Source organism: Crocuta crocuta, unplaced genomic scaffold (assembly GCF_008692635.1).
Source record: "Crocuta crocuta isolate KB4526 unplaced genomic scaffold, BGI_CrCroc_1.0 scaffold77, whole genome shotgun sequence".
NCBI lineage: Eukaryota > Metazoa > Chordata > Mammalia > Carnivora > Hyaenidae > Crocuta > Crocuta crocuta.
Window position 1 is genome coordinate 1,161,950 of NW_027532172.1, and position 12,959 is coordinate 1,174,908.

General features: G+C 56.0%; 2 protein-coding genes across 2 annotated transcripts in view; both read left to right on the forward strand.

Moving 5' to 3' along the window:
- Window positions 1-2,297, forward strand: part of PGLS (6-phosphogluconolactonase) — a 7,689-nt gene extending 5,392 nt beyond the window's left edge. The window contains 2 exon segments of the mRNA XM_077776935.1: window positions 1,808-1,817; window positions 1,952-2,297. Of these exon segments, the coding sequence (XP_077633061.1) occupies window positions 1,808-1,817; window positions 1,952-2,075 (134 nt within the window). The 3' untranslated portion in view covers window positions 2,076-2,297.
- Window positions 2,298-5,990: 3,693 nt separating this feature from the next.
- The window catches only part of NIBAN3 (niban apoptosis regulator 3), a 15,236-nt gene continuing 8,267 nt past the window's right edge, over window positions 5,991-12,959 (forward strand). Inside the window, exons 1-7 of the mRNA XM_077776934.1 lie at window positions 5,991-6,145; window positions 7,764-7,894; window positions 9,952-10,077; window positions 10,657-10,771; window positions 12,115-12,282; window positions 12,611-12,726; window positions 12,801-12,905. Of these exons, the coding sequence (XP_077633060.1) occupies window positions 6,091-6,145; window positions 7,764-7,894; window positions 9,952-10,077; window positions 10,657-10,771; window positions 12,115-12,282; window positions 12,611-12,726; window positions 12,801-12,905 (816 nt within the window). The 5' untranslated portion in view covers window positions 5,991-6,090. The remainder of the gene's footprint in view (window positions 6,146-7,763; window positions 7,895-9,951; window positions 10,078-10,656; window positions 10,772-12,114; window positions 12,283-12,610; window positions 12,727-12,800; window positions 12,906-12,959) is intronic.

Consider the following 12,959-nt stretch of genomic DNA (forward strand, 5'->3'; position numbering starts at 1 on the left):
AGGGGGGGGGGGGGGGAATTATATAGTAGGAATAAATTAAAAAGGAAGAATAAGAAAAAAGATAGTTTACTTAATATTTTAGGAAAATATAAAACAAATAAGATATTAGAGATAAAGTAAATAATAAAAAATATTTTTTAATTGCCATTATCAGAAAAGTCCAACTATGGAAGAAACGGGATTTTTTTTTTTTTAATGTTTACTTTTGAGGGGCACCTGGATAGCTCAGCCAGTTAAGCAACGGACTTTGGCTCAGGTCATAATCTCACGGTTCATGGGTTTGAGCTTCACATCGGGCTCTGTGCTGACAGCTCAGAGCCCGGAGCCTGCTTCAGATTCTGTGTCTCCTTCTCTCTCTGCCCCTCCCCTGCTCACGCTCTTTCTCTGTCTCTCTCAAAAATAAATAAAATGTTGAAAAAAAACTTTTTAAAATAAATGTTTATTCTTGAGTGAGAGCATGTGTGTGCGCACGCGCATAAGTGGGGTAGGAGCAGAGAAAGAGAGGGGGAGAGGGGGGAGAGACGGAGAGAGAGAGAGAGAGATCGGGTCTGAAGTGGGCTCTGCGCAGACAGCAGAGAGCCCGACCTGGGTCTCAAACTTGTAAACTGAGATCATGACCTGAGCTGAAGTCAGACACTCAACCCCCTGAGCCACCCAGGTGCCCCAGAAATATTGTTTTAAATTAATGAGTGGGGCGCCTGGGTGGCTCAGTCAGTTAAGCATCCGACTTCGGCTCAGGTCAGATCTCATGGTTCATGGATTTGAGCCCCGCATCAGGCTCTGTGCTGACAGCTCAGAGCCTGGAGCCTGTTTCAGACTCTGTGTCTTCCTCTCTCTCTGCCCCTCCCTCACTCATGCTCTGTCTCTCTCTGTCTCAAAAATAAATAAACTATAAAAAAATTTTTTTAATTAATTAATTAATGAGTAATAAATCTTCCTCCCAAACTGTTAAGCCCAGATGTCCTCACAGGGGTGGCTTGGCGTTGGGATTAAGGGTTCAGACTATAAAAAATCCAACAGACCAGCGTCCCTGCCTGTGATGCCTAGCATGGCCTTGGGCAGCCACTTAACCCCCCACCAGGCCCCTACTTTCCCATCTGCAAGGTGGGCTGGGAGAACCCTTCTGTGTTGTCCTCCTGAGGATTAGTCCAGTGGTTTTAACTCAGAGTACACTCACATGAGACCATCCTAGCCTCAGTTTCCCCGACTGTAAAATGGGGGTGGAAATAGAGGTGACCTCATAGGGCCATGGTCAGAAGAAATGACAGAGTGCATGGGGGCAGGCCTGGCTATCAGAAAGCAGTGTTCATAATTCCCACTAATTGTGAGGTCACATCTGGAGATCAGCACATGGCAGCCCACGGGACCAAATCCTGCCACCTAAGGACTTTTTTTTTTAAGACTTTTTTTTTTTAAGTTTATTTATTTAAATAAGAGAGCAAACGGGAAGAGCAGAGAGAGAGAAAGAAAATCCCAAGCAGGCTCCGCACTATCAGCGCAGAGCCCGACATAGGGCTCGAACTCACGAACCATGAGGTCATGACCTGAGCTGAGATCGAGAGTTGGATGCTCAACTGACTGAGTCCCCCAGGCGTACCCCCTGCCCCCCCCCACACTAAGAAGGATTTTAAAGCAGATGGCAAAAAAATCAAAAGAAGAATATTCTTTGACATGTGAAGCTTCTGCGGAATTCAGATTGCATTGTGGGAATAGGCTGTGCCGGTTCGTCACTGGATCACCGGCTGCTGCTTTTGCTCTGTGACAGCTGAGCTGAGTAGTTGTAACAGAGACCGGGTAGGATCTGCAGACCCAGAAGAGTGACTCTGATCTGTCAGGAAAGGTGTGCTGACCCCGGCGTTACAGTGACAGATGACGGGAAGGTAGAGACCCTGTCCTTGCTGATTGTTAAAGCCAGGCCAGCCGGAAGGGCGACATCACATCTTGCGAGTAGGACAGTCTTGTCCCTGGGGNCCGCCGCCCTGGTCCAGCCCCACACGGGAAAACTTTGCTGGTTCCTGGACGAGGCAGCGGCCCGACTCCTGACCGTGCCCTTTGAGAAGCATTCCACTTTGTAGCTGGCCCCGAGGGACACCACAGCTGGGACCACAGGCCGCCCCCCGAGGGCCGGGACCTTCCTGAGCTGGGCCCCCGCTGCCGCCGCCGCCGCCGCCACCCCAGGCCTCGTTTCCCGAAAGCTGCGTGGTGCCGCTGGGAAGCCCCAGGGGTCCGGCCACCAGCCCAGCCTCCCCCGGCCGTGGCTCCGGGTGACCAGATATTAAAGGGAGCATTGGCTTGAAGTCTCCACTGTGTCGTGGTCCTCGGCGGGTGGCGGGGCCAGGGGTGCCCAGGCCGCGCGTGGCCCTGACGCCTTCGTCTCACTGTTCCTTCCCGGGGTTTGGTGGCTGCTGGCCCTCCGCGGCCATCCTGGGCTTGTAGACACACCCCTGCACTGTCTGCTCCTGTTGTCACATGTCCTTCTCCCTGTGTCCTCTCCTGTTCTAGTAAGGACACCTGTCATTGGACATAGGACAGCCCTAAATCCGGGGTGAGCTTTTCTCAAGATTCTCAGGAATGACACCTGCAGATGAGGTCACGTCTGAGGTTCCAGGGGTTCGGGCATGGGCATAGCGTGCGTGCGGGCGTGTGTGCGTGTCTGTTAAAAAACACCTAACAGGAGCACCTGGGTGGCTCAGTCAGTTAAGCGTCCGACTTCGGCTCAGGTCATGATCTCACAGTTCATGAGTTCGAGCCCCGCATCGGGCTCTGTTGTGACAGCTCGGAGCCTGAGGCCTACTTTGGATTCTGTGTCTCCTTTTCTTTTTCTTTTTTTCTTTTTTTTAATGTTTGTTTTTTGAGAGTGTGAGTGGGGGAGGGGCTGAGAGAGAGGGAGACTCAGAGTCGGAAGCAGGCCTCAGGCTCCGAGCTGTCAGCACACAGCCCGATGCAGGGCTCCAACTCAAGAACCTCGAGATCATGACCTGAGGCAAAGTCTGACACTTAACCGACTGAGCCACCCAGGCGCCCCTCTTTGTCTCCCTCTCTTTCTGTCCCTCCCTGGCTCATTCTCTCTCTCTCTCCCTCTCAAAAATAAACATTTAAAAAAAATTTACCATCTTAACCGTTTTTAAAAGTTATTTATTTATTTAGAGGGAGAGAGTGCATGCATGAGCCAGGGAGGGGCAGAGAGAGAGAGAGCCACATGTGGGTCCACGTTGTCTGCACATGGAGCGTGACTCGGGGCTCAGTCTCATGAACTGTGAGATCATGACCTGAGCCAAAATCAAGAATCGGACACTTAGCCAGCTGAGCCGCCCCGGCGCCCATCATCTTAACCATTCTTAAGTGTCGCGTTCAGTGGCATTAGGTCCATTCACGCCACTGTGCAGCACTCCCCTCCGTCCCCAGAGCCCTTGGCGACCTGAAACTACCCCTGTTAAACAGCCCTCCACTGTCCCCTTTCTCGGGCCCTGCGAGTCTCCTCTCTGTCCCTGTGAACTTGACTGCTCCGGCCACCTCCCGTGAGCGGAGCCATACAAGATCTGTCCTTTCGTGGCTGGCTTATGTCACTCAGCATAACGTCCTCGCAGTCCATCCATGCCATAGCCTGGGTCCGAATTAACCTCCTTTTTAGGGCCAAATCCTAGTCCATATGTCACAGTGTCCCCTGTCCGTCTGTTGATAGACATTTGGGAGGCTTCCACGCTTTGCATCTTGTGGTAGAGCTGCTGGGAACACAGATGTACAAATATCTCCTCAAGAATCTGCCTTCAATTCTGGGGATAGTCCTAGAAGTGTAATTGTCGATTCATATAGTAATTCTGTTTAGATCTCGAGGCACCTCCGTAGGGTTTTCCGCGGCCACTGTACCTTTTATTTTCCTGCCAACAGGGAACAAGGGTTTCCACTTGCTTCACATCCTCACAAACACTTGGCTTGGCTTTCTGACAGTAGCCTGTGGACATACCCTTTTGGGGCACATGATTCAGCCCATTATACGCTTGGCTGAGCCCTCCAGGCACACACGGGGCCAGTAGTGGCCTCTGTGTCCCACTGGGCTGCAGACCTCCTCAGAGCCTTGAATGTGCCAGGATGCCACAGTCTGTGATGCACCTGCGTTGTAGCGTTTTCCCACAGTGTGGCGGCGCGTGGCTCACCGTCGGCTCTGTGGCTCCAGGGCGCAGCAGGGGAGGCCAGTGGGTGCCTGGGTGCCTCTCAGCCATGCTGGAGCTTTGCCAAGTTTGGAGGGCAGGGGGCGTCCCGCAGAGGCACCTGATCAGGCTGTGGGGATTGAAGCCCCAAAGCTGAAACCACAGAAACTGAAGTTTCCTTCAACATCTTGTCTGCTTGGTCACTCAGATGTGAGAGTGAGGAAGTGGGACAGGGCCAGGGGGAAACGGAGAAAAGCAGAGAAAGCAACCCAGCCGTGGGCTCGGGCCACAGCAGGTGGCTGTGACCCCAGGGCTGCAGGCATAAGCTGGGATGGGGGGTGCCAAGAGGCAAAGGGAAGTGATGAGACAGGCATGGGGACCCCGTGAGCAGGGACCTCGGGGGCATGTCACCTCTCTACCCCTCTCCCTGCAGCCGCAGCTACCCCTACTCCGGACCTGCCTTGTCTGGCCCTCACTTACCTTCCTCCAGCCCACCCACACCGGCTGTCCTGGAAGCTGTCAAGCCCATTCCCACCTCAGGGCCTTTGCACCTGCTGTGCCTGCTCCCCAGTATTCTTTTTCCTCCAGCTCTTTGCTTGGCCCGGGCTCTCACTTGCTTTAGGTCATGGTGCAACATCAACGTTCCCGACCCCTCTCCACCTCTGGTGTTTTCTACCTCTTCCTGTTCCACTTTTCTTCCTTACCTTTCTCCTTACCTGACTCAGTTGCTGGTGTGCCAACTGATGGTCCGTGGGGGCTGGACCATATGGTCTGTTTTACCCACTTCCGCATCCCTGGCACATAGTTCAAGGATGACACTCAGGCTGGCAACGAGTGATGTTTGTGGCTGGAAGAAACGAACCCTGGGGCCCTGGTGAGGGTTACAATCCGATGTTCCCGGCGGCTTAAACAGATGGAGGCTCAGCTCTTCTTCTGGAGGGAGGCCACCCAGGACTGGTGGTAGAGCAATGTCATGAACGCTTTGGGGGATCCCCGGTTCCTACATCGTAGTCGCGCCATTGTCATTATGTGGGTTTCACCTCGTGGTCCAAGGTGGGCTGCCCCTGCTCCGGCCATCACATCCACACTCTGGCCACGTGCACTCAACCCTCTCTTCGTCTGAAAGCCTGTGAACCTCCCATCTGATCGCTTTTCAGCCTGGAGTGCGGCCTCTGCTTCTTCCCTCCCTTCATTAAACTGAGGGCTGCCCTCCGCCAGGCCCTGGAGGGACAGGTCAAGGGGTGGGGAGACCCAACCAACCCAACCCAGTCCAGTGCCGTGTGCATTGATGGAGGACAGGCGGACAAGACAGGAAGACAAGGGATGCATCCCGTCAGTCCATGGCATACCAACAGCTCCCCACCCTCTCCCCCTGCCCCAGCACTGACCCCAGGACCTGGGGGGGTTCTGTCCAGCTGTCTTGTCAGCCTGGGGGCTGCTGGGAGCCGAGCCAGGGCTGGAGCCTCTCAGAACCCAGCAGCACCCAGCGAAGGACTGGCAGAGAGGAAGTGGGCACCAAGGATTTGGACCCCACTGTTCCTGTCCATCCCCCTCCCCTGCCCCACACCCCAAGGACAGCTGCCGGTCCCACCAGGTGTCTGCCTTGCGTCCCTCCTCCAAAGCCAGCTAAGACTCCTCCGTACCCGCAAACCACCCCCGGGGCTGCCCCAGCAGCCCCTGCAGGAACCCGCGGCTCTGGAGGCCTCGGTCCCAGGAGGTCGCAGGTGCAGGGCGGGGCGGCGCAGGGGTGGGCACTCCCCACCCAGCCCGACAAACACACTCACACAGGGGCTGTGCCCTGGCTTCTGGCCCCAGGCAGCTGGTCTTGGCCGCATCCAGGTCTTTACGCCCAGGGTGCCCCTGAACCCAGAAACCTGGGGGCTGTGGGAGGGAAGGCAGTGTCTGCTTTGCCCTCCAGGGAGCCCCCAGCGACGGCAGCAGGATGGGTGGGCGGCCCTCGAGCCCCCTGGACAAGCGGCAGCAACAGCATCTGAGGGGTGAGCCGGCAGGGGGTGGGGTGGGAGGGGGCAGGTGGGGTTCAGGGCCACAGTGTCTGACAGTATAGGACGCCCTACTAACGTGAATCCCAGAGAAGCAATGAACAGTCCTGTTTTGTATAAGTATGTCCCCAGTTTTGCATGGGGTACATACTTATGCTAAAACATGACCCCTCATTTACCTGAAATTCAAATCCAATTGGTGTCCTGTATTTTTATCGGGTAAATCTGGTAACCCTACTCGGGGCGTGGGTTCAGGATGAGGACAGGGGCCCGGTGAGAGGAGTCCCAGGCCCACCCAGATCTCCCGGGATAGTTGCGCTCGGTGGGCAAGGGCCAGCAGGGTCCTCTGCACGGACCCTGGGGACAGGCTCAGTTTCCAGCTGGAGACTAAGAGGAGCTCACTTGCTGGAACGTGTACTGGGTACCGGGCACTGGGGCCCCAGCGGGGTTGAGAAATGGTCCCACTCTCCTGGACTCATGGTCTAGACCAGGAAAGAAAGCCAAGGTATTACAAGAATGGCAGTTGACTGATAAGCACAGTGGAGCACTCCTACCTCCCTCACATCAGGGGAAGAAGAAGGGGTGGGTCACTGCCCCCTGAGATGATGGTCAAGCCGGGGTGCACGGATGTGATGGAGTTGATGGGCAGGAGACGCGGGAAGAGCATCCCAGATGGGGGAACCGCACATGCACAGGCATGGGCGTGTCTTACCCACACTCAGACCACCCAAGTTCACACCACGGCCACTCACTGTGTGACCGTGGGTGAATGACTTCATCTCTCTAGATCTCCTCTTTGTAAAACAGGGATAGCGACAATATCTATCTCATGGAGCTGTTGTAAGGATTCAGTAAGTTACCTTATGCCACGTTTTTCTTTTTATCCTCCTGTAGTGGCTTAAACAAAATAAAGGTGTATTTCTCTCTCCTTTAGAGAGAGACAGTGGCAGGCAGGCTGATGAAAGTCCGACACCGGAACTCCGTCACTTCATCATTCTCCCATATTTGCTTCTGTGCCTGAGGCCACCTCCTGGTGCATAATAACTGCTGATGCCCCAGCCTTTGCGTCCACATTCCAGGCAGCAGGACGCATTTATGTGTTACAGACAGCCAAGTGCACACACCTTAGGGAAACGGCTTGGAGGACTTTAACACTTGCATGATCACTTTCTAGATCGGGATCCAGAGCACCCCCACCGCCTCCAGAAAATTCCCCTGTGCCAGGGTGAGGCTTTTAAAAGATGTTGAAGCTCTCCCCCACGTAAGGGGCGAGAGGAAACTTGGATGGGATGGATCTGTTCATTATCTTGACTGTGGTGACGCTTTCTCGGGCTGTAAAGGCGTCAAAGCTCATCAGATTGGATGCTTCATGTGACGAAAATTTATCGTACGTCCGTTATGAATGAAGCCTGAGCCACCTACTTCCGTGCTCCTTATTCCTCCGTGGATGTAAACGGTCTGCGGAGGGTCAAGGGTGGATGGGATTCGGAGCACCTCTTGTTGGGCGGTTTGGGGGCAAGGGCAGGAGCTCACACGCGGCTTGCTGCCTGCCCGGCCCTCCCCAGGCATCTGTCGGGGCTGCTTCAACCACCTTATTGTCCCCTTGTCCCTGCAGGCCAGGTGGACACCATGCTGAGGAACTTCCTGCCCTGCTACCGCGAGCAGCTGGCAGCCTCTGTCCTGCGACAGATCTCCCGGGAGCTGGGGCCCCAGGAGCCCCCCGGATGCCAACTGATGCGCAGCAAAGTGGGTGCCGCAAGGGGAGGGGGTGCTGGGGGCCCCCCTTCCACCTTTACCCTAGCTGCCGCCAAGACGTGCAGAGACTGCTAAAAATGCATTCTTTGAACTTTCATTGGGCACCTACTGCATACCACGTCCTAGGCTAGACACCGGGGAGACACAGCAGCGGTGGGGGCAGATCCTGCGACGCCCCACCCCCCCCTCCTGCCCCACCAGGCTCACAGTGTGACGGGGAGAGAAATGACGACGAGTTGCTGTGTCATGTTTTGCAGGATAACTTCCGACAGGTGCTATGAAGATAAGATGGAGGGCAGTGTTTTGGGGGGCGGGGAGTCGGGGTGCCCTCTGAGCTGAGATGTAAAGGATGAGAAGTCACTGGCCTGGCTTGAGAAGGGAATTCTAGGCAGAGGGTGTGAGCAGTGCGGAAGTTCTGAAGCCGGAAAAGGCTCGCCTGGTCTACTGGGTATGAAACATGCCCCTGGGACCCGCAAGCCTGTGCACATGTGACGCCCTCTGCCTGGTGCACTCTTCCTGCTCCTCAGGCGTTGGCCGCCACTTCTTCCAAGAAGCCTTCCTGGATCGCCACAGCCCCTACCTGGGTTGGGTGCCTCCTCTGGGGTCCCCATCCCGCTGCTTTTCCAGGGAAGCCTTGGGTCACACATCTGCCTCCTTCATCTGATTGCCCTGGGAGGGCAAGGGGCAAGCTTTGTCTCCACCCCAAGTCCCTTATGTCCATGTGGTGCCTGCACACAGTACGAGCTGAGGAAGTTTCTCGATAGAACACAAGAGCCTGGAACTGCCTGGCCCCAGCTCCAGACGTCTCCTGAGCCAACAGATGGCTCCACATGCCCTGTACGACACACCCAGTCCTCACCAGCCTGGGAGACGAGTCTTTGACAAGTGAGGAAGCTGAAGCACAGAGAGGAGAGGTGACCTGTCTGAGGTCACCCTCCCAGCAGGAGGCAAGGCAGGATTTGAACCTGGAGCCCCTGCCGGTTATTGACACTTCCCCAATCAGGGCTCTGAGTTTTCCTACCTCCGTCACATGACTCCGTGCCTGACCTGGGGTGGAGGCTCCCCGGAACTGTGGACACAGAGCCCCCTCTCACCTGGGCCTCTCCCTGTCCTGCCTAAGGCCTCACGGGCCACCAGGTGTCGTCCCCACCTGCGCCTTTTGTCACCTGTAGGTTCTGGCCACAGGGGCCAGGGCACAGTTGACATTGGGGTTCGGGCGGTGTGAACATTTTATAAAATACTCCTTATAAATAATTTCTGTAATAATGTTTCAATAATATTATTAGGAAAAATCTCAGAGCTCAGAAAAGGTTTGGGGAATCATTTCACCCACACCTGACTTTCTACCACCACTGTCAAAGACTGAAAACATCACAAATACAGTGAGCTTATTCAGTGAATATTTATCGAGCACCATCTGTGCACCGGGACTTGCTCTGGAACCCGGGGATGAAATGAAAGGCACAGAATTCGGGTGGCCAGGTAGTGAGAAGAGTAACAAAGGTAATAAAACAAAGTGACGTCCCACCCAAGCGAAGGGTCTGTGGGCAGAGGTCTGGCTGTTTCTCACTTGAAGGGCAACTACACCTGCTCCCTGACCCGGCAATCCCACTTGTATCAGTTGGCTAATGCTGCGTAACAAAACATCACACAACCAGTGGCTGGAAACAGTGCACATGTATTACAGTTGCTGTGGGTCAGGAATCCAGACACAGCCTCCTGAGTTCTTTCTTTCAGGGTCTCTCACAGGCTGCAGTCAAGATGTTGGCCAGGGCTGGGGTGTCATCTGACGCTCAAGAGGGAGTGGGGGTGACAAAGTGTCTGCCCCCAGGGCTGTGGGGAGGACTGAATCCATGTGTATTTGGAGGGGCCTCAAACAAGTGCGTGCTGTGAGCATGCTTAGGAAGCAGTGCCCCCCCGGGCACTCTGTTCTTGGTGGAGGAGCCTGGGATCGGGGGGAGTGTGTGGAGTGGGGGTGCTTTCCGGGTGGTCTGGACGTGGGGACACCGGCCTGTGCCCCTGACACTCACTGGTCCCTCCTCCTGCAGAAGCTTCCCCGAGTCCGTGAGCACCGAGGGCCTCTGACCCAGCTTTGGGGCCACCCGCCTCAGTGGCAGCCAATCTTCTGTGTCCTGCGCGGAGATGGCCGCCTGGAGTGGTTCAGCCACAGGGAGGTAAGCGAGCGGCGCTCCTCCCTTCTGTGCTGGCCTCACCCTTCCACTCCCCGCGGCGTGGGCTTCGGGGTCCAGCTCCCAACACGGCCCTCTCTCCTTTCTTCAGTTACCTGCCATGAACAGAGGGTCCCTCTGAGATGGGCCTGCGGTGGGTCCCACTGGGCCGGGTAGGAAAACTGAGGTCCAGCCCAGGAGTAGGGACTTCCTTGTGGTCATCAGCAGAGCTGACATTGAAACTGAGAGGCCCTTGTGCAACACATCTCGCTGGGGAACTCGGGCGGGTCATTTGTACTCTTGGGACTCAGTTTCCACCTCTGTGAAATGGGATACTGTGCAGGAATAGGGAAAGGATGATGCTGGGCCAGGCCGTATGGGGCTGTGAGGATTCGATGAGATACTCCTCATGCACTATTTAGGACGGGCCTAGCACACAGTGGGTGCTGGGTGCTTGACTACGGGGTGGGGGGGGCGTGTAGGACTTCCCTAGCTAACCCCAAGCCTTCCCCTGATCCCACAGTTAGGACGTGGAAGCCAGGGTTTAGACCTGTCCCAAGTTGGTTCTCTGGATGCCTTTCATAGGAATACGAAAATGGGGGCCGCCCCCTTGGCTCCATGGCCTTGACGGGCTATACTGTCCTGACTTCCCAGCGTGAGTATCTCCGCCTGTTGGATGCTCTCTGCCCAGTCTCCTCAGGTAAGCTTCCTGAGACTGCAAGAGCAAATTTCTTCACATCAGAGTTGTTGACAGTTGGGGCCAAATCATTCTTTGCAGGGAGGGAGGGTACCCTATTCATTGCAGGTGGTGGAGAGCATCCCTGGCCTCCACCCACTTGAGGCCAGTTGCACCCCCCTTGCAACGTGTGACAGTCAAAAATATCTTCAGACACTGTCAAGTGTCCCCTGGGGGCAGCATTGCTTTTGGGTGAGTACCCCAGCTCCAGCAAGAGAAATATCCACTCTTACTAGAGTGAGAAGGAGAATTAGGACACTGGACCAGAGTCAAAGCAGCAAGCGTAAAAACAGTCAAGCCTGGTGTCAGCAAGCATGTGGGAAGATCGTCACTGGTGGGGGGGGTTGGTTAAATAAATCACGGCCCAGCCCTTAGAAAGGAAAGCTGTAGGGGCGCCTGGGTGGCTCAGTCAGTTAAGTGTCCAACTCCAGCTCGGGTCACGATCTCACGGTTCATGGGTTTGAGCCCCGCATAGGGCTCTGTGCTGACAGCTCAGAGCCTGGAGCCTGCTTCGGATACTGTGTCTTCCCCCCTCTCATGCTTTGGCTCTCTCTCAAAAATTAAAAAAAAAAAAAAATCTAAAAAAGAAAGGAAAGCTGTGNGTCTCTCTCTCTCTCTCCTAGAAATAAATAAAATATTTAAAAAATTTAATAAAAAAAAAAAGGCCTCCCTCTGGAGACTCCCGTTGAAGGGCCGGGAGGACCAGGAATTTCCATCTTCTGAATTACTGCATCTCACTGCAGTTGTGTGTACCACTCTGGAAATCAGAAGGGGGGGGGAATGAGGATTTAGGACACCCCAAATAAATGAACCCCCGCAAAAATTTCACTCACCCCATTTCCCCCACAGGTCACTGATACCACTTTTAAGTCCATTTTCTAGGTAGCAAAACCAAGGTTCAGGTAGAAAAAGTGTGCCCTACACCCAGAACTAGCAGATGATCTGGCCGGGTTTGAATCCGGACCTCGCCGACTCCCAGTGCAAGCGGAGCTCAGATCACCACGGACGTGCCGGCTCAGATGGATTGGTGTGGCCTCCACACCAGGGCCAGGCGTCCGTGTTAAGGAGGATGCTGAGGCCAGGAAGCAATGCGGGGATGGGTCCCTGATGTCCGCCCTGGGCACCTCTCCCCACTGGGACTGAGCCGGAATAAGGATAGTGCAATTGGGAGAGCAACCGCCCATGCGGGGGGAGGGGGTGGGGGGGGCTCCTCTCAGCATTTCATGGGTGTTTTCTTCTAGTCAATGACTGCTTGATCGTAGAGTGAGAGAGTGAATGAAGACACAACCTCCTCCGTCTGCTTTCAGGAGAGCATACACAGGACGAGCCTGAACCCCTCCTGGAAATGCCCGTGAACTTCCCCCTGTTCCTTCAGCACCCGTTCCGCCGGCACCTCTGCTTCTCTGCAGCGTCGGGGGAAGCGCAGCGGGCTTGGAGGCTGGCCCTCCAGGGTGGCATCCGGCTTCGCGGCACAGGTGGGTCCTGGGGAAGGTCGGGCCGCCAGCTGTGTATCTTAGAGTGTGAGGTAAGCTCGCTCTGCCAGCTGCCTATGGGGTCCTCTCCAAGTTTCTCGTTTCTTTGTTTGTGAAATGGATTGTCGGGGGAGACAGATGTGACCACAGGCTGCGGGGGGGACACAGCCCTGTGGGAGCTTAGCCTGGGAGATCAGGGAGGGCTGCTCGGAGGAGGGCGTGTCCGGGACCTGGTGAGGAGGTGGAGGGCTTCGTGCCAGGGCGGTGGGGAGCCAGGCAGTGGTGAGAGCAGGGGAGCAGTGGGCGGAGGCTGAGGAACTGCCCTCCTCAGTCTTGCAGCGCAGTCAGGCCCCCGCCGCCCGTGCCTTCCTGGACGCCTTAAGACTCTATCGGCAGCACCGAGGCCACTTTGGCGAGGACGACGCGACCCTGGGCTCGGACGCCGAGGTCAGTGCCTCGCAAGGCCGCCCCGGGACCCCGGCCAGGCCCGCCGCCGCCGCCCACGGTCCCCTCTCCCGCAGGTGCTGACCGGGGTGCTGATGCGGGAGCTGCTGCCGGCGCTGCGAGCCCAGACCCTGCCCGGCCTGCGGGGGGCCGGCCGCAGCCGTGCCTGGGCCTGGACCGAGGTACACGCGGGGGGCCGTACGGGGGGGGCCGGCCATCTTCTCTCTCCCCGCCAC